Source organism: Xenopus laevis, chromosome 1L (assembly GCF_017654675.1).
Source record: "Xenopus laevis strain J_2021 chromosome 1L, Xenopus_laevis_v10.1, whole genome shotgun sequence".
Lineage (NCBI taxonomy): Eukaryota > Metazoa > Chordata > Amphibia > Anura > Pipidae > Xenopus > Xenopus laevis.
In genome coordinates this window covers 1,090,218-1,117,237 of record NC_054371.1, presented here as the reverse complement: position 1 = coordinate 1,117,237, position 27,020 = coordinate 1,090,218, and the positions used below count along the sequence as shown (strand labels likewise).

Genomic DNA, 27,020 nt, shown 5'->3' with positions numbered 1-27,020 from the left:
ACACCAACCGCATATTAATATTTCAAGATTTTTCTGCCTCTGAGTTCTCACCGATCTGCACTACCCTCTTCAATTCAGGGTTTAGATTTTCCTTGTTGTTACCAGCAAAGCTCAAGATCATAGACAAAGACGATGGGAAACCTCTGTTCTTCGACAACCCAAAACTTGCCAAGGAATATTTTGATAGGAAAACAAATGGCACGGACCATACCTAATCCAACAACTGGGAAAACAATTTCCCTATCACTTCTCTTTTTTTTCCTCTCTATTTCATATGTGAAACATAATGGAAGAAACCCAATATTCCTAACTAGGACATAACGGACTCACTTCTAGTATTTTTGAAACCAATCTCCTCAACTTGAGTGAAACGTTAAAGTTGGACGATGTCATAAAGGGCAAGACATGCAATGTTTGTTTATCTGAGTTCTTTTACTCTCATTTAATGATTATGTTATTTTGCAATTTGTATAGTTATTGTTTATTTCAGCTCAACGTCTTTTCAGATACAAAACAAGTGGATATGCTATGGCTACAATCTAAGTTCTATAAGGCTTATATTCTAGGGACTAGGTCTGCTCGCTGGGACAGTCCCACATCACACACATATCTTACAAATTGACTGTTTGCAAATAGGAATAGGTTAAAAAATGTATTCCACACATACGACACATTCTCAAACCCCTTCAGAAAAGGGAAGATTGTATCATACTTACCGTGATCTTCCTTTCCTGGACACTCCATGTCATACTTACCGGGATAGCCCCGCCCCAGTGCTCCCATCAGAAGGACCCTCCCCAAAGCTTTAAAAGCCCAACCCCACCCCCTAGTCCGGTGTCTCGTAATAAGCTTCTAGAAACTACCGAAAAAGGGATGGGAAACCTGACATGGAGTGTCCAGGAAAGGAAGATCACGGTAAGTATGATACAATCTTCCCTTTTCCTGGACACTCCATGTCATACTTACCGGGACTTAGCAAGCTAATATCCCAATGGGAGGGAATTTGTTACACATAAGGAAGTGGCCGAGTATAATCTATACCAGATAAAACTCAGAAGAATGAAACCCCCAAAGGTGGACCAAAATCACCTTGTGGAAATCTGTGAACTCTATTTTCAGAGGAAATGGACTGGAAGAGAATAAAAGGAAATAGTACTCCTTAAAGGAAAACTATACCCCCAAAATGAATACTTAAGCAACAGATAGTTTATATCAAATTGAATGACATATTAAAGAATCTTACCAAACTGGAATATATATTTACATAAATATTGCCCTTTTACATCGCTTGCCTTGAACCACCATTTCGTGACTCTATCTGTGCTGCCTCAGAGATCAGCTGACCAGAAATACTACAACACTAACTGTAACAGGAAGAAGTGAGGAAGCAAAAGGCAGAACTCTGTCTGTTAATTGGCTCATGTGACCTTACATGTGGTTTGTATATGTGCACAGTGAATCTTACGATCTCAGGGGGCGGCCCTTATTTTTTAAAATGGCAATTTTCTATTTATGATTACCCAATGGCACATACTACTAAAAAAGTATATTATTATGATAATGGTTCATTTACATGAAGCAGGGTTTTACACATGAGCTGTTTTACTCAGTATCTTTTAATAGAGACCTACATTGTTTGGGGGGTATAGTTTTCCTTTAAAGGAACCCACACCAAAGTAATGATACCGAGTGTGAAACCAGCATGACAATTACATTTAAAAAGAGAGAACTATCTCTTATTAAATAGAAGCGGATAGGAACCCAGAGTAACACTTCTACATAGTCTTACTCCTACTACATACCAGCACGTTTATTCCAACCGCATAACATCCACAAGAGGACTCTTGGAAATGGCTCAAAAGCATGGTACCTGCAAAAGAGGATTTAGTAGGGGGAAGGAAAAATACCATCACTAGTCTTCTACATGACCCCGCTCTGTATGACACTACCGGTACATGGCATCACCTAGTGTAGTTCCCAGTCTCTTTAATACTAAGGAACCTGTATTTATTCCAGACCATAACCAATACACCTCTCAATGAGAGGTCCGTAGAATGACTTATGGAGAAGGAGTGCTGCCAATGTGGGAATACCTTACCTGCCCTGTGAGGTATCTAGAAGCATTCTGCAGTCTGTACAGATTGAAATTGTTTTTATCTTTAGCTCATGATCCAACACCAAACAAGACTGGATAGTATTAAGATCAGCGTGCCCTGGAGTAGACCAGGTAAAAGAAATGCCTGCAGATATGCATAACCTTGCTATGATACAGTCCTCGAGCCTTCACAGATGTGACCTGTACATAGCTGGAGTTATTGTACACCATAGATTGGGCTTATAAGCAATCTGTATGGCCTGCTCCCATGAGTTTACCATATAGGAAGAAATTTGAATGACTCAAGGAAGTATTACAACCAACAATACTGCTAGAGATTGGTTATTCTCAAATCCCCGGACATGGACAGTACCATCCTTAAGTGTTCAAGATTAAAATTAATCTAGGTATGGAGATATAATTATTTACCTATTATTCTGCAATGGAACTCCCCTACTAACCATACATGCATGTCCAAGCCTGTTGGCAAGAGATGCAATAACCAGGACCTTGCCTAAGGCCGATACTGCAGCCTTGGTCTAAAAGGATAGTGTATAAGACCCTTTTTATAGCTTGATGTTAAGCCCTATGATACTTACCTCAACTAGCCAGGCCAGTCTATGGTGGTGTAAAAGGCTAAACCCAGAGTAACAGACCTTTAGAAAACCCAGCATGCCAAGATTGCATGCTTCCTGTCCACCATATGGATTAACATTACAGAATAGCCTGTTATAATGAACCTGTGGATCAAAACTTTTAGCTATAACTGAATTGATGGAGAATACCTAATTTTACAGCCAGCTTTATATGGTACCCATTAATATAATATGTCCCATGAATATATAGTCCAAGAGCTGACCCCTATTGTATTGGAGACAAACTAAATAGGTCTGTACTATAAAATACCTCATTGCAAAGCTCTAAAACCCTGTGGCAGTAGTGAATACAGTATACAGTATGTGATTTAACCAAACATTTGCACTGACTGATGCACCCACTGTCTTCCAGACTGAGACCAGATAAGTTGCACTCCTGTAACCAAGAAAGAGATCCTGATGAATATCATACCAGTTTTATAAATAGACCTTGATTTATCATTGGAATATACAGAACATCTATCTTGCCTGATATCCAGCTGTGGCGATATTAGAATCCTTGTTAAATGTATATATGACTGTATACATGTCTACGTCCATTTAGCCCCAGGCCAATCCTATCGCAGAAGCAGGATACGTATTTATCTTATTTTCTTAATCAGCAGGAATAAGTCCAGTCGTAGAACATAGATTCTAATTAGTGAGATCCTTAAGACTGATAACTATTCCAACAGCCTATAGTTGAATGTAAGCAAATATATGGACCACGTTGACTTCAAAAGTTGTGGTCTACAAGTTCATGTTATAATACAGCCATTGTATAATACCTACCTGCTGTTTGACTATTGCATAACACCCATATGCAATATAGTCGTATACCTTTAAACCAGAATTGGCCACTACTCTCACACCATCTTTGTAACTGTGCATAATCCTATATATTACATAGCATTTATATGAATCAGAATTGGCCTTAGCCAATCCATTTAGACAAGATACATGTCTACATCAGTTACCACCTTTACTGTATCTGTAACCCATATACCGATTGTGGAATACTTACCGGGACACAGTCCCCTAAGCCATTATGGACTGCTGTAAATAAGGGTATAATACTTATCTGCAACACAGCTGACGTACTTAATTAAGTTCATAATACCTATATCTGACTTGGCTAGCGCCTTTAAGTCAGTCTTGGCTGCTGTTATCAGCAAGCATACGTTACCCTATTGGCTTATTTGCAAGAGTAATCCATGCTTATAACCTAAATCAAAGTTACTTGAAACAGACATGACCCAGGGATACTGGAGCCTTAACTTGTGTTACCATGCTTACATACAAACCTGAAGGTTATATAGGCACCCTCCTCCGGAAATGCCTAGAACCTTACCACACCCATTACTCATCAGTTTAACATTTACCTTCAGTTTGGTTGTTCTATTGATTGGTGTCCAAACCAGAGAGATGTATAGCATGTTCATTTACTTTAGTTATAACCTTAGTAAGCACCAAAGCCACTGAAATGTTTAAGCATATACATACAGTAAGGTTATAGTAGTGACCAGTGGCTGGCCCAATTAATGTATGACATGTGCATTAGTATGTGGTTATTATAGCCAGCTCCGAACCACTGATGTTACCCCATCTACATTCAGTTTGGTGTAATATTAAAAAGTGCACATTCATATTTGGTTATTAAAACCAGCTCTGGAACCACTAAAAAGTTTCCACATATACAGTCAGTTTGGTTACCACATAATGCAGCAACAGGCCCAGAAATGTATAACATATGCATTTGTATTTGGTTATTCAAGCTAGCTCTAGAATCACTGAAATGTTTCACATATACAGTCAGTTTGGTTACTGCCTTATGCAGTGACCGGCCCATAAATGTATAACATATGCATTTGTATTTGGTTATTAAAGTCAGTTCTAAAATCACTGAAATGTTTCCACATATACAGTCAGTTTGATTACTAGAAAATGCAGTGATAGACCCATAAATGTAGAACATATGCCTTTGTATTTGATTATTCAAGCCAGCTCTAGAATCACTGAAATGTTTCCACATATACAGTCAGTTTGGTTACTGCCTTATGCAGTGATAGGCCCATAAATGTATAACATACACATTTTGTTTCCACATATACAGACAGTTTGGTTACTGCCTTATGCAGCGACAGGCCCATAAATGGATAACATATGCATTTGTATTTGGTTATTAAAGCCAGCTCTAGAATCACTGAAACAAACAGTCAGTTTGGTTGCAATATTCAGTAGTGCCAGGACTAGGAATTCCTACATAATGCAGACAGAGCACTCGGCTCAAGAGTAAAGAGGCCCCTTTCTCTGGCTGCCCATCCCAGCTAGCCAGTATCCACATGCTCACACATATACACACGCATATACACACATATATAAACACATATATATACTGGCTAAACAGTTTACTTCCTTCCATACAGTAATGTCTAAGCTTCTAAGCTAGCTAAATCAGAAGCAGAGTAGAAGAAGTACATGTTAATTTAGTTCACAAACCTATACTATAAAGGAAAGAGTCGTAACACAGAACCTTACCTGATGTTTCAGATAATCAATCTGAGCTGCTAAGGGAGGGGCTGGGAGGGGATCTACCTGTTCATTAACTGAACTTGAACACTGACCTGCAGACTAATTACCCAATTACCTGCAGCTGCTGTTAACCGAACCTGCAGATCAACATAGTATTCTCAGCGCTCAAATAAGAAGGCTAACATTGTATTTGCAACATTCCCATCACATATAGACAAGTCTTGCCTTAATGCTGCTTTCAGACCCTGCAGATCATCATTGCATAGAACTGCTCTCAGCACGTAGAAACAGTATTGCATTATCACTGCATTGCATTATCATTGCTCATAGAACGTATATATCAGCCTTGCAGCTGCACAGTTCTTCCAATGGCCAACAAGGCTCATACTTTTTTAAGAGTTAGGAGACTCTGGAACAAGGTGGCATTCTCAGCTTAAATTTAGTTTTAACTGCCAGTAGATTTAAGACCTCAGGGTTTTCTTTTATTTAACCCTGGAAGCTGCCAATTACCTCAACCTTGGGAAAGTCTTTTGAGGGAGGCAGCTGGCTCTGACACCTAAATTCCTCCAGAAGAAAAAAAATAATACCCCCATGTGGGGGAAAAAAGAGAAGGAGGCCATAAGGTTCAGGCCGCTAACTAAATATTTGTCATCAGAATAACGTACCTAACTGCCACCTCCCTCTCCCATCCGTAAAAATCATAAAGGGTGTATGAGCCATATACCCCAATGCCGCTGGACGCTTTTTAGACATGCCCAGGTAGGCATACGGATGGGGGGACATAGCACTTGCCACAGACCTGGATGTAATCAGGCTGGAGGGCACATGGATCAAGGAAAGCAATGATATTAGCCACAGTAAAAACTGTGCCTACCTGATCCAGATGTTTAAACACTGAAGATTCCACCTGAGGTAATGTGCTTAGGGGTAAAAGATCACCAGGACCAACCCGAGTCCCTAGGACGCTAACAGCAGCCCTACTGCTTCCCCAAGGTTAAAAAGAAAACTTGCTTCTAACAGGAGCAAAAAAAAAAAACTGAAGCAGAAGGAAAAAAAGACACCGGACTAGGGGGTGGGGTTGGGCTTTTAAAGCTTTGGGGAGGGTCCTTCTGATGGGAGCACTGGGGCGGGGCTATCCCGGTAAGTATGACATGGAGTGTCCAGGAAAAACCTATTGACCACTTCAAAATTGTTTCTTAGAATGTGGGAGGCTTGAACACCCCATTTAAAAGATGTAGAATACTGGATAACCAAAAAAAAACTTTCACAACTTACTTTGCCACTTTAAACCTACCGAGCTACAATGTTAGCCTATGGGGACCTTCACCATAAGTTTTCTATGCTTTTTGTGATCGAAGAAAAATCCTTCGATCGATGGATTAAAATCCTTGGAAACGATTTTTCCTTTGAACGATCGATTGATCGAACGATTGATCAAAGTATTTGCGGTAAATCCTTTGACTTCGATATTCCAAGTCGGAGGATTTTACTTCGAGGGTCGAATATCGAGGGTTAATTAACCCTCGATATTTGACCAATAGTAAATGTGCCCCTCAGTGTACAAAGTATGTCCTATAATGAAACTGAATTCTCATAAACTTTTGTACCATACATACTTCTTAGTAGAACCCCCATTTTATGTTTTTCAAAGGAACAGAAAAAATGGTGTGAAATCCAGGAAAATGTAAAATTTAGGGATATAAATATATAGACAGAACAGCAAAGAAAGTTGTAAAATTAGGAAGACTTAAAATTAGAGGTTGAGCAAAATAACTGGAGTGCAAGCTTATGTAAGAGAAAAGCAACTGAAAATAAGTCACATGTAAGTTGCTTAAAAATGCAAATGTTTTAATGAGCGGAGAAAATAAATGATATACTTAAAGCTGTTAGACACAATTCCCATTGACTCATATTGAACTTAGCCAGCTTTTATATGCCAAGTTTTTTTTTCTGGCAACTTTTCAAAGATTCCCAGGAATATTATACTGTTATTATAACTGTCACTATTTTTGTTTTTTTACTTTTTTTTCCTGACCTGAGCTTAGGGACCGACTCACAATATTTTTCTTTCCTCTGGCTACTCCCTCTAGTCTCCTCCTATTCACTATTAATCACACACACACTAACCAATCACAGTCCTGTCTTCTCTCTCTAGTCTCCTCCTATTCACTATTAATCATACACACACACTAACCAATCACAGTCCTGTCTTCTCTCTAGTCTCCTCCTATTCACTATTAATCATACACACACACTAACCAATCACAGTCCTGTCTTCTCCCTCTAGTCTCCTCCTATTCACTATTAATCATACACACACACTAACCAATCACAGTCCTGTCTTCTCTCTCTAGTCTCCTCCTATTCACTATTAATCATACACACACACTAACCAATCACAGTCCTGTCTTCTCTCTAGTCTCCTCCTATTCACTATTAATCATACACACACACTAACCAATCACAGTCCTGTCTTCTCTCTCTAGTCTCCTCCTATTCACTATTAATCACACACACACTAACCAATCACAGTCCTGTCTTCTCCCTCTAGTCTCCTCCTATTCACTATTAATCACACACACACTAACCAATCACAGTCCTGTCTTCTCTCTCTAGTCTCCTCCTATTCACTATTAATCATACACACACACTAACCAATCACAGTCCTGTCTTCTCCCTCTAGTCTCCTCCTATTCACTATTAATCACACACACACACTAACCAATCACAGTCCTGTCTTCTCCCTCTAGTCTCCTCCTATTCACTATTAATCATACACACACACTAACCAATCACAGTCCTGTCTTCTCTCTCTAGTCTCATCCTATTCACTATTAATTATACACACACACACTAACCAATCACAGTCCTGTCTTCTCCCTCTAGTCTCCTCCTATTCACTATTAATCATACACACACTAACCAATCACAGTCCTGTCTTCTCCCTCTAGTCTCCTCCTATTCACTATTAATCACACACACACACTAACCAATCACAGTCCTGTCTTTTCCCTCTAGTCTCCTCCTATTCACTATTAATCATACACACACACTAACCAATCACAGTCCTGTCTTCTCTCTCTAGTCTCCTCCTATTCACTATTAATCACACACACACTAACCAATCACAGTCCTGTCTTCTCTCTCTAGTCTCCTCCTATTCACTATTAATCATACACACACTAACCAATCACAGTCCTGTCTTCTCCCTCTAGTCTCCTCCCATTCACTATTAATCATACACACACACTAACCAATCACAGTCCTGTCTTCTCCCTCTAGTCTCCTCCTATTCACTATTAATCACACACACACACTAACCAATCACAGTCCTGTCTTTTCCCTCTAGTCTCCTCCTATTCACTATTAATCATACACACACACTAACCAATCACAGTCCTGTCTTCTCTCTCTAGTCTCCTCCTATTCACTATTAATCACACACACACTAACCAATCACAGTCCTGTCTTCTCTCTCTAGTCTCCTCCTATTCACTATTAATCATACACACACTAACCAATCACAGTCCTGTCTTCTCCCTCTAGTCTCCTCCCATTCACTATTAATCATACACACACACTAACCAATCACAGTCCTGTCTTCTCTCTCTAGTCTCCTCCTATTCACTATTAATGATACACACACACTAACCAATCACAGTCCTGTCTTCTCCCTCTAGTCTCCTCCCATTCACTATTAATCATACACACACACTAACCAATCACAGTCCTGTCTTCTCTCTCTAGTCTCCTCCTATTCACTATTAATGATACACACACACACTAACCAATCACAGTCCTGTCTTCTCCCTCTAGTCTCCTCCCATTCACTATTAATCATACACACACACTAACCAATCACGATCCTGTCTGACAGGTTGAGGTTGGAGCTAGAGTTTATCTGAATACTTAATTCCCTCCATCCCTAGTTGTGTGACTTTCCACCTTGTAATGATCCCAAATGCTGAACTGTGTTAGTTCCCTGACATAATCAAGGGGTGAGTGTCAGAATGAATATATACAGGGAGAGGAGACACATACACAAGTACAGGGTGGGGAGTGGAAGAGAGAAACCATATTCACTACTTGTATATGTGATAAAATGGCATTTGGTTTTTTTAGAAAGTTTATTTTTTTTAATTAAAAAAAAAAGTATAAATGATAAAAATGAGAACTTGTTAGGATGATAAGACTGGAGCAGTGTATTCAGGTCAGTATATCAGACTTTACACTGCATTGTCTCATTGTCACTGATATCAATTACTGGAAGGCCACAAAGATTGAAACTCTCTCTGCACAATGACTTAAATACATTATATCCTTAATTAAAATAGTTTGGAACTATCACCTATATACCAAATAAAGAAACAAAAAAATTCACAATTTATTGCAGCCAAAGCAAAGGTTTCTCTATATGTGATATAGTGATTTGTATCTGCACCTTGTGATCTCCCCATGTCTAATGTTCAGTGTATTAATGTGCCAAGTAACCTGATGATTGTGTTTTCATTGCACATTGTACTTCAGTGCTGTGGGATTTTATTGTAGTAGTTTAATCTCCATGTTGGTCACAAGTTACACTGTAATAATTGTATATGTACCTGATTATATGATACACCTGCACCTTTATTCCCAGACTCATTTATGGAAATCCTTCCAGTATTGATTTTTTTAGATCCCTTTAATTCTCTATTTCTCTATAGTAGTTAAAGAAATACTTACTAAATACTAATTATAAAAATACTAATTATGAATGCAAGAGAACTGACCAATGAGAATGTCATCTTGCTCATATCTTACATACAGAGATAATTACATCGTTTTTGGCTTCATTATGTGACACTGGAATCAGAAGGGAATAAAGGACAGACTTGTTTAGTGATGTCATCATCATCATCATCATCATCATCCTCATCATTTATTTATATAGCCTTGTGAAAATACGCAGTAATGTGTTGCTTTCTGCTCCCAACTCCAGTTGTAGGAACAAAGAACTTGTAGTCACAGTCACACAGATCAGATGGGATTCTCATTGGAGGATTATTAAACATATTAATAGAGCCACTGACTTTAGAGAGCTGGGAAACATTTTATTAAACGATACAAAACTATAAAAGCCACATTTCATTACATGGCAGTCTGCATATTCTGATTCTGATTATGAATCATTCTTGCTGATTAGTAATTCTTCTATGTTATGTTAGCTGTTACTGTTCTGATCCTTAAAGGGATCCTGTCATCGGAAAACATGTTTTTTTCAAAACAGATCAGTTAATAGTGCTACTCCAGCAGAATTCTGCACTGAAATCCATTTCTCAAAAGAGCTAACTGATTTTTTTATATTCAATTTTGAAATCTGACATGGGGCTAGACATTTTGTCAATTTCCCAGCTGCCCCTGGTCATGTGACTTGTGCCTGCACTTTAGGAGAGAAATGCTTTCTGACAGGCTGCCGTTTTTCCTTCTCAATGTAACTGAATGTGTCTCAGTGGGACATGGGTTTTTACTATTGAGTGTTGTTCTTAGATCTACCAGGCAGCTGTTATCTTGTGTTAGGGAGCTGCTATCTGGTTACCTTCCCATTGTTCTTTTGTTTGGCTGCTGGGGGGGGCAAAGGGAGGGGGTGATATCACTCCAACTTGCAGTACAGCAGTAAAGAGTGATTGAAGTTTATCAGAGCATAAGTCACATGACTTGTGGCAGCTGGGAAATTTACAAAATGTCTAGCCCCATGTCAGATTTCAAAATTGAATATAAAAAAATCTGTTTGCTCTTTTGAGAAATGGATTTCAGTGCAGAATTCTGCTGGAGCAGCACTATTAACTGATTCATTTTGAAAAAAAATTTTTCCCATGACAGTATCCCTTTAAGCTTAGCCTCCCAACATCAGCACAGATCACACATGGTATTGCTCTTAACATGGTCTAACAAAGTTACATGATGGTGACCCCCTGTGGCCAACTTTGAACGCATAATTTGTTTGTTTAATTGGGTTTCTCAACTTCTGGGCTGGTGCAGTACCGTATATACTCGAGTATAAGCCGGCCCGAGTATAAGCCGAGGTAACTGCACGAATGGTTCAGCTCAATCTAGTCAGTGGCTGACTCAGGATATGATTCATAAAGCTTTAATACAAATTAATGTAAACAAGGCTCCAGGGCCTGATGGCATACACCCCCGGGTTCTAAGAGAGCTTAGTTCAGTTTTTGACCAGCCCTTATTTCTGATTTTCTCAGATTCACTGTCATCTGGTATGGTGCCTATGGATTGGAGAAAAGCTGATGTTATTCCAATATTTAAAAAGGGATTACGATCTCAGCCTGGCAATTATAGGCCAGTAAGCTTGACATCTGTGGTGGGCAAATTATTTGAAGGCTTGTTAAGGGATCACATTCAAAATTTTGTCCTAATGAATGTCATTATGAGCAGCAATCAGCATGGCTTTATGAAGGATAGGTCATGTCAGACGAATTTGATTGCATTTTATGATGTGGTAAGTAAGATTCTGGATAGTGGGGGGGCAGTAGATGTGATCTATTTGGATTTTGCCAAAGCGTTTGATACTGTGCCCCACAAACGACTGCTTTCTAAACTAGGGTCTGTTGGGGTTAATGAAGTCGTTTGCACGTGGATAGGAAACTGGCTACAGGATCAGGTACAGAGGGTGGTTGTTAATGGGACATTCTCTACTTGGAGTAAGGTTCTTAGTGGGGTCCCCCAGGGCTCAGTATTGGGTCCACTTTTATTTAACTTGTTCATTAATGACTTAGGGGTAGGGGAGGGTGTTGTAAGTAATGTATCAGTGTTTGCAGATGACACAAAACTATCAGCCCAATTAATTCCATCCAGGATGTGGCACTTGCAACAGGATCTTGACTAACTGGCAATCTGGGCAGCTAAGTGGCAAATGAGATTCAATGTTGATAAATGTAAAGTCCTGCACCTGGGATGTAACAATATCCACTTATACCCTTAATGGGACTGCACTAGGCAAATCCATAATGGAAAAGGACCTTGGAGTCCTTGTAGATAATAAACTTGTCTGTAGCAAGCAATGCCAGTCAGCAGCATCAAGGGCAAATAAGGTCTTGACTTGTATTAAATGGGGCAGAGCGTCACAGGAGGAGGGGGTCCCACTGTATAGAGCACTGGTAAGGCCCCATCTAGAATATGCCGTACAGTTTTGGTCTCCATCACTCAAACAGGACATTATTGTATTAGAGAGGCTACAGAGAAGGGCAACTAAGCTGGTAAAAGGTATTGAAAATCTTAGCTATGAGGAAAGACTGGCCAAATTGGAGATGTTCATGCTGGAGAAGAGGCGCTTAAGGGGTGATATGATGACTATGTATAAATATATAAGGGGATCATATAATAATCTCTCTAATGCTTTATTTACCAGTAGGTCCTTCCAGCTGACACGAGGTCACCCATTCCGATTAGAAGAAAAGAGGTTCCGCCTAAATATTCGGAAGGGGTTTTTTACAGTGAGAGCTGTGAAGATGTGGAATTCTCTCCCTGAATCAGTTGTACAGGCTGATACATTAGATAGCTTTAAGAAGGGGTTGGATGGCTTTTTAGCAAGTAAGGGAATACAGGGTTATGGGAAATAGCTCATAGTCCAAGTTGATCCAGGGACTAGTCCGATTGCCATTTTGGAGTCAGGAAGGAATTTTTCCCCCTCTAAGGCAAATTGGAGAGGCTTCAGATGGGTTTTTTGCCTTCCTCTGGATCAACTGGCAGATAGGTAGTTAATAAAAAAAAAAAAAAAAAAGGTTGAACTCGATGGACATGTGTCTTTTTTCAACTTTACTTACTATGTTACTATGTTACTATGTTACTATATAACCAACAGAGGGTGCTGTGTGATATTGCAGTCTCTGTTATTCTTTCATATAACCAACAGAGGGCGCTGTGTGATATTGCAGTCACTGTTAATCTTTCATATAACCAACAGAGGGTGCTGTAATATTGCAGTCTCTGTTATTCTTTCATATAACCAACAGATGGCGCTGTGTGATATTGCAGTCACTGTTATTCTTTCATATAACCAACAGATGGCACTGTGTGATATTGCAGTCACAGTTATTCTTTCATACAACCAACAGATGGCACTGTGTGATATTGCTATCACTGTTATTCTTTCATATAACCAACAGATGGCGCTGTGTGATATTGCCATCACTGTTATTCTTTCATATAACCAACAGATGGCGCTGTGTGATATTGCAGTCACTGTTATTCTTTCATATAACCAACAGATGGCGCTGTGTGATATTGCAGTCACTGTTATTCTTTCATATAACCAACAGAGGGCGCTGTGTGATATTGCAGTCACTGTTATTCTTTCATATAACCAACAGAGGGCATTGTGGGATATTGCAGTCTCTCCACAAGTGAACTGTTGGTATAGGAATGATTAAAAGTGACTGCAATCTCAGCTACTCGGGTCGGGTACCGCTGACCCAAGTATAAGCCGAGGTAGACTTTTTCAGCACATTTTGGATGCTGAAAAACTCGGCTTATACACGGGTATATACGGTAAGTTTAGATTTTTATGTTTATGTTCAGCATACAAAATACAGCTTTTATAGTGTTATTTTATTTTAGGATGTAGTTTGTTTTAATACCCTTTCAAAAAGCTTTCCTTTCTCTACTGTCAGACTAACCAGGCTATAGTTTTGAGGCTGATAACGGGATCCATTTTTGGCACCACATTAGCAATTAGCCATACTCTCAGCACCATGCCAGACCATGCCAATGAATCCTGAAAAATGAAGTAAAGAGGTTTGGCAATAACAGAGCTAAGTGTATTTAGTTCCCTGGAATCAATATCATCTTGTCCCGGACGTTTGTTTATCTTTTAAAGGAGAAGGAAAGGTAAATTTCATACACTACCTCCCTCTATAGGACTCACATTGTTGTCCTTAATCGCTATATTTTCTCCTCACCAATGCGCATACAAAAGCAGAAAATGATGGTTGATCTTCTGCTCTGCTGTAGAACTGTAGAACGCAGCAGCCATCTTGCGAAAGGATTTGAGACAGTAATGCGCATGTGCGGAAAAAATACTTCCCCTAAGCGGGTCACAGCGCTCATTAGCAATAGCAGCACGAGCGCATCATCTGGGGAGAAAGGCTGCGCCTCTGACATGCGCATTAAACTATAATTGAGCCCAATGCACCTCAAGGCTGCCTCAGGCAACAGGGAAGAAGCTGCATTGAAAATGAGTGAAGTCACCCGAGTCCACTACTAGATTCTCTGCAGAGCGCTGTTCTAGACAAGTTATGTAAGTTATGAATGCACCAGTCTTATGATAGAAGTCTACTTAGGTTTAACCTTTCCTTCTCCTTTAATGTTCTAGTCTCTTTTGAATTTCTTCTTGCATGAACCATGCATCATAAGTTGTATTACTAGAATTGGGTCTATTAGAAGGAAACCTTAATTAGTTGTTTCCTTATTTGTGTAGACAGATGAAAAATAACAGTACAGAAGCTCTGCTTTTTCTCTGTTCTCATCAACCAACTGACCCCCATCTCACATTATGGGTCCCACCTCTTCATGGTTTATTTTTTTACTACTTACTTTTTTTTAAATTAATTGTGGACTCTTTTTACTATTCACTGCAATATCCTTTTCCATCTCAATTTTAGCTTGGCTGATTTAGCCTCCTTGTACTTGACAAATGTTTCAGCTGTCCCAGCTAACTTGAAAGCCTTAAACGCACATCTTTTTTTACCCACCTCAACACCAACGCTTCTATCCAACCACAAAGGTTTTGCTTTGCAACGATGTTCCTTGCTTACAAGGGTAATATACTGACATGTAGATTTATTAAGAAGCATTTTAAAGACTTCCCATTTTTGTTCTGTTTAAGCATGTGAAAAGTCTTTCCCAGTTAATATGTTTTCCAATTCAGAAGGATCTATCTCCTCAAACTCAGAAGAGGTAGAGTAAGCAGTACAATAGGATCTCAGCTTCAGCTGAATATCCAATTCTTCTTTTCAAATTCCTGTTCCTTCAGCTTTGCTTTCTGACCCCAAGATAATGGGGCAAACCTATTTGCAGATAGAGGAATTGTACCATCCCAACTTAACCTGTACACATGAAGGGGTGACCTCCACACTTTCCTCTATTTGCCCTATTTTCCTGTGATCTCCCATGCATAGTCTTAGTAGCTTTCATGAGTTTTCCTACCTTAATAAAACTATCCTGCTTTTTGTTATGGTCATAGCCAAACTTGGTAGAACAGAAGTGGGGCATCTCCTGAACTACTTCTTGGGAGATTTGAACCTGATCACTATGTTGTCCATTCCATTTCCCACTGTTTTCCTAAAAGAGGCTGAGTAGCAGGAGAATGCTGAGATGTGGCAAACTGCTTTCCATTCTGCCTTTTCCTGCACTACCTGATATGCTCGTCTAAAAGATGTTTCCACTGCTGCATCCACATGGGCTTTGGTTTTCTGAGCCTTTTGGACCAATACAGTAGGTGATAACATTCTCCCCTGTTGCTGTACCCTTGATTGTGGGGACTGCCTGTGAGACTCCCAGAGATGTAGGTTAATTTTAGGCTGGCTGGTGAGCAGGGAAACATTTTTCTATATAAAAGAGCCACTTACTTCTGGCTGCTGTGATATTTTTTGCTTCCCCTTGTTTATAGCCTCAAAGTGCAGATTCTGCTTCTCAGATCCTTAGATGGGGTACCAAAGGGGGTAAAAGAGGAGGTAACTAATGGGGGTCCCAGGGCTCCCTGGAACTGGCTGGAGGGCCCTAGAGTTATTAGTGTCATCATCATTGGACAACCTTGCAATTGGTCTGCTTTTAAGTGATTCCCTGTCCTACTGGTGCCTTTATTGCATATTCCAGAACCACTCAGCATGATCAAATTCTTCCTTTACCATGCCAATTCCTTTGCCGAGAAAGTCCAGTTCCAGATCCAGTGTATGCCGCTTGTCAGGGCAGCAATTTCCACCTTTCTCTTAGGCCAAGCCAGACTGTATTCCCCTGTACACTCATTCCTCTAGGTCTTTATTAGAAACACAAAACTAGCAATCTCTATGTTTTTATCTTTCTACCTCTGGATCCTTTTAACCTTGGAATCTGGATCACCAAGCTGCAATTCAGGGTTAAACAAGGCATCTGACTCTGAAGACTCCATTCGGGGCCCCTCAGATACATATTCTTTTGCAGAAGCCCCACAAGGCCTAAATGATATTGCTGAGTCCTGGGTTAACATTCTTAGATGCACCACTCCCACCAGGACTAAAATTGATTATGTAGTTGAGCTCTGTACACTTGTATCTCCTCTGTATTGATTCTGTGTAAGGAGGGGGAGGAGTCCCACCCTCTGTCAGCTGACAGGAAGGAAGAGGGAGAGAGAAAGTGTTGCTGGGAGAAAAGGAAGTGCTGCTGGGAGAGAGAAAGTGCTGCTGGGAGAAAAGGAAGTGCTGCTGAGAGAGAGAAAGTGTTGCTGGGAGAAAAGGAAGTGCTGCTGGGATATAGAATCAGCAGACTACAAGTACGGTGGACTCCCAGAGTTTTGTGTGTGAAACTTAATAGGGAACCCCAGTGGCAGAAAAGCGCGTTGTCTTTAGGGTGCGGAAGGAAAGGGGGTCCTTGTCAGGGCTCTGAAGAACAAAGCTGCTCTTCTCAGGGCACAGAAAGCCAAAGGGAGTCCTTCTCAGGACTTTGAAGCAACAGGACTCCTGTAGCGCCAAATGCAACTAAATGCGTGCTAGATCTCATGCAGTAGCAGAAGAAGACTATACTTATGACTGAGCTTAATTAATACTCACAATCATCTTGTTCCTCTCAGCTGCAATACAACGTTATGAGGTGAGCACTAGTGGGATGTCCTTACTGACTTGTGCTTAGTACATGGGAATAGCAGATATGTCATTCAGCAGATATGTCCATGTTATTGCACTGACCAATTCCCTAATACTTGTTATTTGATTATACCACAACAACAACAATGTGAGAAAACAGACTGTGGCCTTTTCATATTTCAGATAGATACAGTAAAGGGAAAGTATCTATATAAAATTTAGGGACCCATAGTCTTAACAGTTCCAGTGACTGGGAAGTGCTATTCCTCTAGTTGCTTGGCAGAAGCCTGTGCACATATGTTACCCTACTTCCATATCTATATTATTAGCCACTTGTTATAGTGATTGGAAAGGGTTGGTTCTTCTTCTTTGGCCTCCATCTTCTGACCCAGATGGAAGTGTCTGAGGAGCCTAGCGTCAACAAGACCTAACAGAGTGTTCTGTCCTAGAAGGAAAAACTTTATATATAAAGCCTACAAACTAGATTTAGTCAGATTACAGACCTAGCTTTGTCAGGAGTATATTCTAAAGTAAAGTGACAGCAGTACTCAATAGGGATTCTGGCTTAGTACATTACTCTCTGAACAATTTATGCTGCAAGGGGATCAAGACCACTAGCTGATAACCTAAAGGTGTATCTTAAGTCTACTAAGTGTCTCCACAGTGGTGTCACAGAACCCTATCTGACTGCATACAAATACCACCTCAGCTGAATCTGAGTAGTAACCCTGTGGTGTGGTTCAATAAACCCCTTTAGTGTCCTAACTTTTATGTCTACACAGCAGTAGAGAGGTTTAGTGGCCAAACAGCCTCTACCTTTATCTTCCAATTAAAGAGAGTCCACCTGAGTAAGAGAGTCCAGTGTAACTCATGCTCTACTTGTATTAGCTGAAAAGACACTTTCACACTGAGATAAGGTTACACAGTAACAAATTAATATTTACCAAATGTGACCTTTTCCCTGTTCTTCCCCCTATCCCACACACCTCTGTCTTTTATTTATGTATTCTTTCCAAGTATTCTTCATCTCCCCAATGTCCCATCCACTCTCTGTATCCTTTTCCTATTCCTTTTCTGGTGCCACATTCTATTTTTTTACATTAATAGACAATAATATTCTCTTCAGAAATCATGTGCTGTTAGGACATACAGCAATTCCATGAACTTGATTTTCCTCATTATTTTCCCCAGAATCATGCCTGAGTATTACAGACAGTTTATAGATTTCCGATATCTTATTGAACAAACAAACAATAATTCCGCCATATTCCCCAACCTGACTCTGGGGTACCATATATATGATTCCTGTGGGGACCCCCGGAAGGCTATAAAGAGTGTATTACAGATATTATCTGGTACCAGGGAGCCGGTTCCCAATTACTCCTGTGTGGGAAAGAGAAACATTGCTGGATTTATTGGGGATCTCACCTCAGAGACAACTGTACCCATAGCCCAGATACTGACTCTGTATGGATATTCCCAGGTAAGATGTAAATATTGTTTCATAAAATAATTTTTAGATAAATTTAAGACTTATTATAATCCTGCAAGCTGCAATGATTATGTATAATTTCTGTTGAACTAAGTGTCTATTGTATGTATCTGTCTCTATTCCAATATACAACGTTTAACCTCCAGTTCATTTTCTCAGATCAGTTATGGAGCTACAGACCCATTACTGAGTGACAGACTCACCTTCCCATACTTCTTTAGGACAGTACAAAGTGATCACCATCATTGTTCTCTTCTAACGGAGCTTCTGAAGTATTTTGGCTGGACTTGGGTTGGAGTTGTTAGATTCAATGATGATGCCAGAGACAGAGAATTCCAACTTCTGACCAAATATTTCTCTAACAACGGAATATGTATTGAGTTCACAACAAAAATAAATTTTGATGCAGATACAAACTCAAGTGACTCCTATATTGCTAAACATAAGATGATCCAAACATCCACCACCAGTGTAATTGTAGTTTGTGGAACGGTGTCTACAGCAATAGCTTGGGAATTCAGTATATTAAATGATGTTCTCAGAGAGAAGACATTAGTTCTCACTACTAACTGGGCAGACAATCACATAATGTATATTGCTATAGAAGTGTTTAATGGCAGTTTGGGGTTTATGCAGCGTTCACCATATAAACTAAGTGGCCCCAAAGTGAAGGCTTTCATAGCGAGCATCCATCCTTCCAAATACCCCAAAGACAAGTTGCTTGAAGATCTTTGGATGCAATATAAGTTGTGTTACTCAAGTAACAGATATAAAAATCACCTTTATAAATATTTGTACCCTGAATATCGTCTGTACAACTGCACTGGAGAAGAACGTATTGTTGACATCTGGAACATTGACAATATCTTACACTCCCCCCAGGTGCACCTTGCAGGCAATCTTCTGTCTCGTGCAATTTATAACATGCACATGTCCCTCAGTAAGCTAAACCCCAAACAGGACAGAAGATTGTATAATTACAGGTATCAGGTAAATGAATTGAATCTGAAACTGCTACATACACATAGGGCAGATTTGTCAAAGGTCAAGATCAATTTTTGAATGAAAAAAATTAGAATTTTGAGCTATTTTTTGTGTACTTCGACTAGGGAATAGTCAAATTTCGATTTGAATTTGTAAAAAATTCGAAAATTCGAATATCGAAATTCGTCATGTACTGTCTCTTTAAAAATCCCACTTCAACCATTCGCCATCTAAAACCTGCTGAATTGCTGTTTTAGCCTATGGGGGACCTCCTAGAACCTATTTGGAGCCAATTGGTGGACTTTGAAAAATCTAGGTTATTTTTGGGGAAAACTTTGAATCAAATTCGATCGAATGCGATATTCCTTTGATTCAAACGATTCGAATCCAGCGGAATACGGACCTATTCAATCAAAAATGGACCTATTCGACCAAAAAAAACCTTAATTTAAGTTAGTCTTTTTGAATTCGAATTTCAAAGTTTTTTGAATTCGAAATTCGACCCTTGATAAATATGCCCATTGTCAATTTTTATTGTAAAATATCTGATAACTATTATTTTGCTTCCCCGATCCTGTTTGTCTCTGTCACAAGCTTATATGTGGGTGCTGCACCCCTCCATACATGTTATTTTCTCTTAGTTATTGTTAGTGTCTAAACTCTGATTGACACTGCTGATATTCAAGCCTATTATTAAATTCTTCCATTGGACCCTATCATTTAGCTTGTATGTATGGAAATGGACTACATTTAGCTTCTATAAAAGCTTGTATTTATGGAAAAGGACTACAACTATCCTTACTCTCCAACTGCTAGAGGGTAAAAGAGAGTAAGACACTATCTATACTGATATTGATAGACATAGAGAATATAATGTCCTTATCCATGTGCAGATGTAACCACTTAGATTGGTGCATTGTTTCTAAATGTCTGAATAAACAAGAGAGCCATCTTATCTATAGTCTAGATGTTTCCTTCCTCAGGAAGATGTACTAGATAAGTTTGCAGTGATCTATCATAAAAGCATCCAGAGAGGAACAACACCTACATTATTATTTATTGTCCTTAACCCTATCTTCTAGCTTCAAATAGCTTCCTAGAATCTCTTATTATTATTTTTATATTGTCATTGATACTATGAAGCTTTCAATGACGTATGAACGAAACTTTAGTATTTAATTGTTCTAAATCTGTGTCCTTTATAGTTACATCACTACTTGAAGATTCTTAGATATCCAGCCCAGTGGTCTCCTTACATTTTTGATGGAAATGGAGAGTTCAAAAGTCAATATTTCATATATAACTACATGATTGAAGCTAAACAAAAAGTAGATGTGCAATATTTTGAATTTAACCCACTGGCTCCACCAGAACAGAAACTTATTCCAGCAAATGTAAAATGGAAAACAGGCCAGGTGAGAGACTGTCTCTTCCTTTCCATTAAAGCAACAACATCCATAGAAGAGGGTTCCTTTATAATATGTGATTAGGGGAGGGGAGCAGTGATCATTAAATATCTCTTAAAAGGTCTTTACTGTACTATTTGTATTATTGCTGTTGTGTCCGGTATCTCTGATCACTTCAAAAATGCTCAAGTGGCAGGGTTAGCAAAAAATGAATGAAGTAGTGGATCAGTTAAAATGGAAACTCATCACTAACGCATTTTGTGCAAACCAGGACACTCAAAGTCTAGTGGTCACAACCCCTTTAGACTCTTTATCACTTTGCCTGCCTTTTATTTTCTAAAGATTGTATTTTTCTGCATATGGGGCTTTTTTGGGATTTTTTTGCACACCTTTGCACACATACACCACACTGTCACACAACTTTTTCAAGTGTACACACATGCATACACATACAGTTTTTGTAGTTCACTTGTTTTATTTATTATCTATTTTTACCATTTTGTTTTTTGTTAACATAAAAACAGTTTATTTAGCAGTAGAGCTATTTGATCAGGTATTTTTACCACTAATTATTTAGTTATTTCACTGATTTGCACATTTTTTGTGGTTTTATTTCTTTTTTTTCCTTGCATAATTGTTCATTATATGTGCAGTATTTAGCATAGCTTTACAGTTTGATAGTTTGGCGTAGAAAGATGTATTTACTCATTGTTGATTAGTCAAAATGTGTAGTTTCCAAAAATATATGGTTTCCTGTGGGTCTTTGTAGAATTTGGGGGTCTTACAAAACATAATATGCTTGCAGGGAACTCTGTTTGCAGCAGCTGAGTTGGCAGCTGAGAAAATTCCTATGCACTATTTTAATTTGGGGTTCGTACATACCACATTCTTTGGTATAGCTATGCACATTGGACATCAAACTGTTCAGTAGACCATTGGAGTTCATATTTATTGTGTTTTACTACTGTATGTACAAAATTGGGTGAGATAAAAGTGACCAATTGCAACAATGCTGGCTAATTTTCAGAAATGTTATAGAAACCACTCCACTATCTTTAGTATAGCTTTGCAGTATAGTAGTTTGGAGTAGAAATCCATAATTTCCTGTTTTGGATTAGTCACAATGTGTACTTTACAAAAATATATGGTTTTGGGGTGTCTTTATACTGTTGGGGGTCTTGTAGCATATTATACACAGTCAGGGAGTTTTGTTCACAGAAGACAAATTGGCAGCCCAGAAAATTCATATGTACTACTTTCATTTGGGGTCTACACATGCAAGTTGCTTTGGTATATCTATGCATATTGGGCATCAAACTGTTCAGTAGACCCATAACATTCATATTTAGGGTTTTTACCATTGTATTTAAGAAATTGGGTGAGATAAATGTGGGCAACTGCAATATTTTTAGGCGATTTTCAGGAATGTCCTAAAAAAGGTTTGTGGAGTCAGGGAAATGTGTACCTTATGAAAATTTATGGTATTATGGGGTGAACATAATTTTTTCTACCTTTACCCCCCTGGTGTTTTACTACTGTATGTATGAAATTGGGTGAGATAATAGTGACCAATTGCAAAATGCTGGCTAATTTTCAGAAATGTTATAGAAACCATTATCTTTAGTGTAGCTTTGCAGTATAGTAGATGGAGTAGAAAAACATCATTTCCTGTTTTGGATTAGTCAGAATGGTGTCTACATTTTGGGGCCCCTATGTGCCACATGCTTAGGTAAACCTATAAATATTGGGCATTAAACTGTTCAATGGACTCCTGGCATTCATATTTATTTAGGGAGTTTTACATTTGTACCTAATAAGGTGTGGGAGATATGATGCTGTAGACTGGAAAATTTAAGGTAATTTTTCAAAAAAATTCACCAATTTCTATAAAAAAAAATGTATAACTTTAAGAATGAATTGCAACTTGGTTGTTTGGAGCACATAGATATATTTACCAATTTTTGATTTGCCAGATCTTTCTATAATGCATAGTTTTCTAGGGTAAACCTACTGTTAGTGGAATGTTTGGCATTGAAATTAGAAGTATGGAGTTTTCATAAAACTATATATATTTGGTATTGGCTCATTCAGGAGACAGAACTTTCCAAATAAACTGTGTATTCATACATAAAATAAATTATGTTTCTGACATATGTGATTGTACTATGTGGAACATAGACATAGACATAGACACTTAGAAGCCTATATCTTTTTACAGAAGTGGAATTACACCAAAATTCTTGCACATTTTGAAAGTTTGGGTTGTCCTGAAAAAACAATAGATTGTTTTCCTGGGTAAACTAAAAGACCACTCCATGGAAAGGCTCTCAAAGTGAAAGAGGAAAGAGTACAAAATGTTCAAAAATGCTCTGGCAATAAAAGTACCAAATCAGCCAAATCAGCTGGCAGTGAATGGATTACAGTAGTTGGGTCTAATCAAAACAATAGCCAAGCCAACCAATACAAACAACTGCAAAAAAACAAAACACTTGGTAACATGCCATAGACTGGGCCAATCAGGTGCATTGAAACCCAAAAGTAAAGAGTAGGGGTCTGCTTCATAATATACAGCATACACGTGTTTTTATATTTGACACCAAGACCTGTGAATAAAGGAAAAAGAGTAAACAAAAGGAAAAATTATAAACAGTAAAACAATGTGATTTTGTGCAGTGGGCTGTCCTATATACAATATATGGTCAAGAAAATAAAATTCAATAAAAAGCTAGAAAATACCCATAAAAAGGATCAATGCACCAGACGTCACCCCTTTAGACTAAAGAAACAGAACTTTCATTTGAAGCAGAATAATTGCTTCTTAATGGTGAAGACAGTGAGGTTGGGGAATGGACTGTTATTGAACAATCAATTATAACATTTTTAGAAAAGATGTGGAGATCTTTACTAGATTTACCTTAATTGTGTTGATATGAGGAAACAGATGGACTTTATAATCAGCAGAAATTCACATCATAGTTGCTACTGAGGCCAAGTGGATTCCTAATTTACAAACTAACTCACTAACTTCAGTCCAATACAAACTCACACAGGGACAAGAACATTATTTATCCTGCTAATTAGTCTCCATTTGTATACAGTACTTACCGAACGGGGTGGTCTTACCATAAGGCAAGAAGAGGGATTTGCTTCCCAGCCACGGGCTCTGATGAGAAATTCCCAGAGATGACTGGGGGGGGGGGAGATAATACACTTCAACCCTTTCCATGCTGTGGGATTGGGCTTCAGTTTGAACAACAACTTGTGGTTTCCCATAAAGTAATTTATAACCCAAAAATATTAAATTTACATCTAAGTCACAGGGAGGGTTCAATTCTACACATTCATCTTCTCCATCATCTTCGATCCAGCTATAACAGCCAGAGATTTGGTAATATGGGGCACAGTGAGCAGGTGTAAATACTGATGAAAGTAGCCCTGGAGTATCTATGGGTAATGTTACCTATGGGTCATAATGACTTTCACTTGAACACCCCTAACCACATTGGTTGCTTCTATAGCAGTATAAGGATTAGAACTAGTCCAGGCTTTATGAGGGACAGTCTATAGAAATAAAGTAGCCCTTTCAGTCTGGATATTCACATAACATGTGTTTCTTGCTCTTATGCAATATCACAATTGGCTGCTTTGCAAGGTGATTCTAGTAACCATTGAGTCAAATAATATATTTTATCATTTAATAACTTAATGGTTATTAAAATGCTTACATTTCATGGCAGTGCTTCATCACTATAGCTGCAAAGTTTCCCAATTGTAATACTTCAAGTGAGCCTCAATGAGCTGAGATAATCACCAGAGATATAGAATGAAAGGATTTATATGGTAGCCCTCACCTTGTACTTATCTGCCATTACACCTTCACCCCAACAAAGTTTGGATCCTTGCTTCATTCATCGACTCTTTAATACTTGTAGATTATTCATAACATGTTAATGAGCCTTTTTGTGTATTTTATTTGTCTTCTAGAGGCCAAGAGCTCAGTGCTCAGACAACTGCCCAATTGGTTTCAGGAAAGCATCAAAGACGGGGACCTGTCCCTCCTGTTATGATTGTGCCCAGTGTTCAGAGGGGGAGATCTCCAATGTAACGGGTTTGATTGGTTCAGTAATGTAAATTCAGTATATTTACTTGTCAAATCAACATGTGTATGTCAGACATATATTAGAACAAAATAAAAACAATTAAGGACAAGTCGAGCAAAGAAAGGCTGGAAAGTCTATAGTTCTGGCTACATTTATAGGCAAAGATTATGCAAGCCAGTCTCTCATTCAACCTGCTGCTTGTTTGACTGGGTAAATTGTTCCCTAGTAATGAGATATCTAATAAAATATCTAATAGAGAGCTGTTGACCAAAGAGCTGAATAATTAGAACCCCTCAAAATGAAGACCAAGTACAAACTGTCTCAAATTATCACTGTATGCATATTGTAAAAAAAAACACCTTAAGGCTTAAATTGCAGTTGGGATATTAAAATATGTCAAAAATGTATTTGAAGAAACATTTATCGACTGTATAATATTTGTTTTCTTCATTGCAGACAGCGAAAACTGCATCAGATGCTCTCCCACAAAATGGCCCAATAAGAAGAGGGATCAGTGTGTTCCTAAAACAGAGGAGTTTCTATCTTACACTAATGATGTGATTTCTATATTTTTACCATCTCTTTCTGTTTTGCTGTACTTAATTACTGTGCTCATACTGGCAATTTTCATCACATACCAGGACACCCCCATAGTGAGAGCCAACAACAGAAGCCTCAGCTTCCTCCTCCTTGTCTCCATCAAGCTGAGCTTCCTCAGTGTGTTTCTGTTCCTCGGTCGCCCTGTGGATATAACCTGCATGTTGCGCATCATCACTTTTGGAATCACCTTCTCCATAGCTGTCTCTTCTCTCCTGGCCAAGACTATCATGGTTTGTGTTGCTTTCAAAGCCACCAAGCCAGGGAGCTCATGGAGAAAATGGGTGGGAGTCAAACTGTCCAATTCTGTAGTCTTGTTCTGCTCATCCATTCAAATAATAATCTGCATGACTTGGTTGGCCATTTCTCCTCCCTTTCAGGAACTGGACCTTCACACTTACCCTGGAACCATCATCATTCAGTGCAATGAGGGCTCAGCTATTGGCTTTTACTCAGTTATTGGGTATATGGGGCTTCTGGCAGCTGTTAGTTTTGTTTTAGCATTTTTAGCTCGGACATTACCGGACAGTTTTAATGAGGCCAAGTACATCACTTTCAGCATGTTGCTCTTCTGCAGTGTTTGGATCACAATGATCCCGGCCTATCTGAGCACCAAAGGCAAAAACACTGTGTGTGTGGAGATATTTGCCATACTCACCTCAAGTGCTGGACTTCTATTCTGTATATTTCTGCCAAAATGTTACATAATTCTGCTCAGGCAAGAAATTAATCTGAAATCCAGTTTGCTTAGAAACAAATAGAAATAATGCTGCAAACACCAATAACAGTTGCACCTCTTAGAGGCACATTTATCAAAGGTTAAATTTCGAATTCATGTCATGAGTTTTTAAAAACTCCCCTAAACTCCCATAAATTCTAAATCAAACTGAAAATTGAATTGAATTCAATCAAATTAAGTTTGAATGTTAAAAACTCGATTTGAGTTTTTTCTCCAAAAAAACCTTGAATGTCAGGAAAGCTGTAAACAACTCCAAATTTATCAATGGACCTCCCTGCCATTTACTTATATAGCAATTCGGCAGGTTTTAGGTGGCGAATAGTTGAATTCAAGGTCTTAAAGGGTTGGAGTATGTTACATTTAGAAAATGTAATCGGAATTTTTTTAAAAACTCAAATCGAATTTGAATAACTCCATAGTCAAATTTGACAGTTTTGACCATCTAAAAAAACGTCAACGTTTTAATTTTGAATTTGAATTTTCAATTCGACCCTTGATGAATCCACCCCTTAGTATCTTTATACTGTAATTACCAATAATGTACATTTTATAATATACAATTGCAATGAATAACATAAAATATATCAAATTTTGTGGCTTGTGATGTCACAT

The 27,020-nt window shown here is 38.6% G+C and overlaps 1 protein-coding gene across 1 annotated transcript in view; it reads left to right on the top strand.

Moving 5' to 3' along the window:
• Window positions 1–26,430, top strand: part of LOC108704865 (vomeronasal type-2 receptor 26) — a 30,782-nt gene extending 4,352 nt beyond the window's left edge. The window contains exons 2-7 of the mRNA XM_041586542.1: window positions 18,282–18,573; window positions 18,742–19,572; window positions 20,772–20,981; window positions 23,321–23,328; window positions 24,959–25,080; window positions 25,529–26,430. Of these exons, the coding sequence (XP_041442476.1) occupies window positions 18,282–18,573; window positions 18,742–19,572; window positions 20,772–20,981; window positions 23,321–23,328; window positions 24,959–25,080; window positions 25,529–26,430 (2,365 nt within the window). The remainder of the gene's footprint in view (window positions 1–18,281; window positions 18,574–18,741; window positions 19,573–20,771; window positions 20,982–23,320; window positions 23,329–24,958; window positions 25,081–25,528) is intronic.
• The last annotated feature ends 590 nt before the right edge of the window (window positions 26,431–27,020 follow it).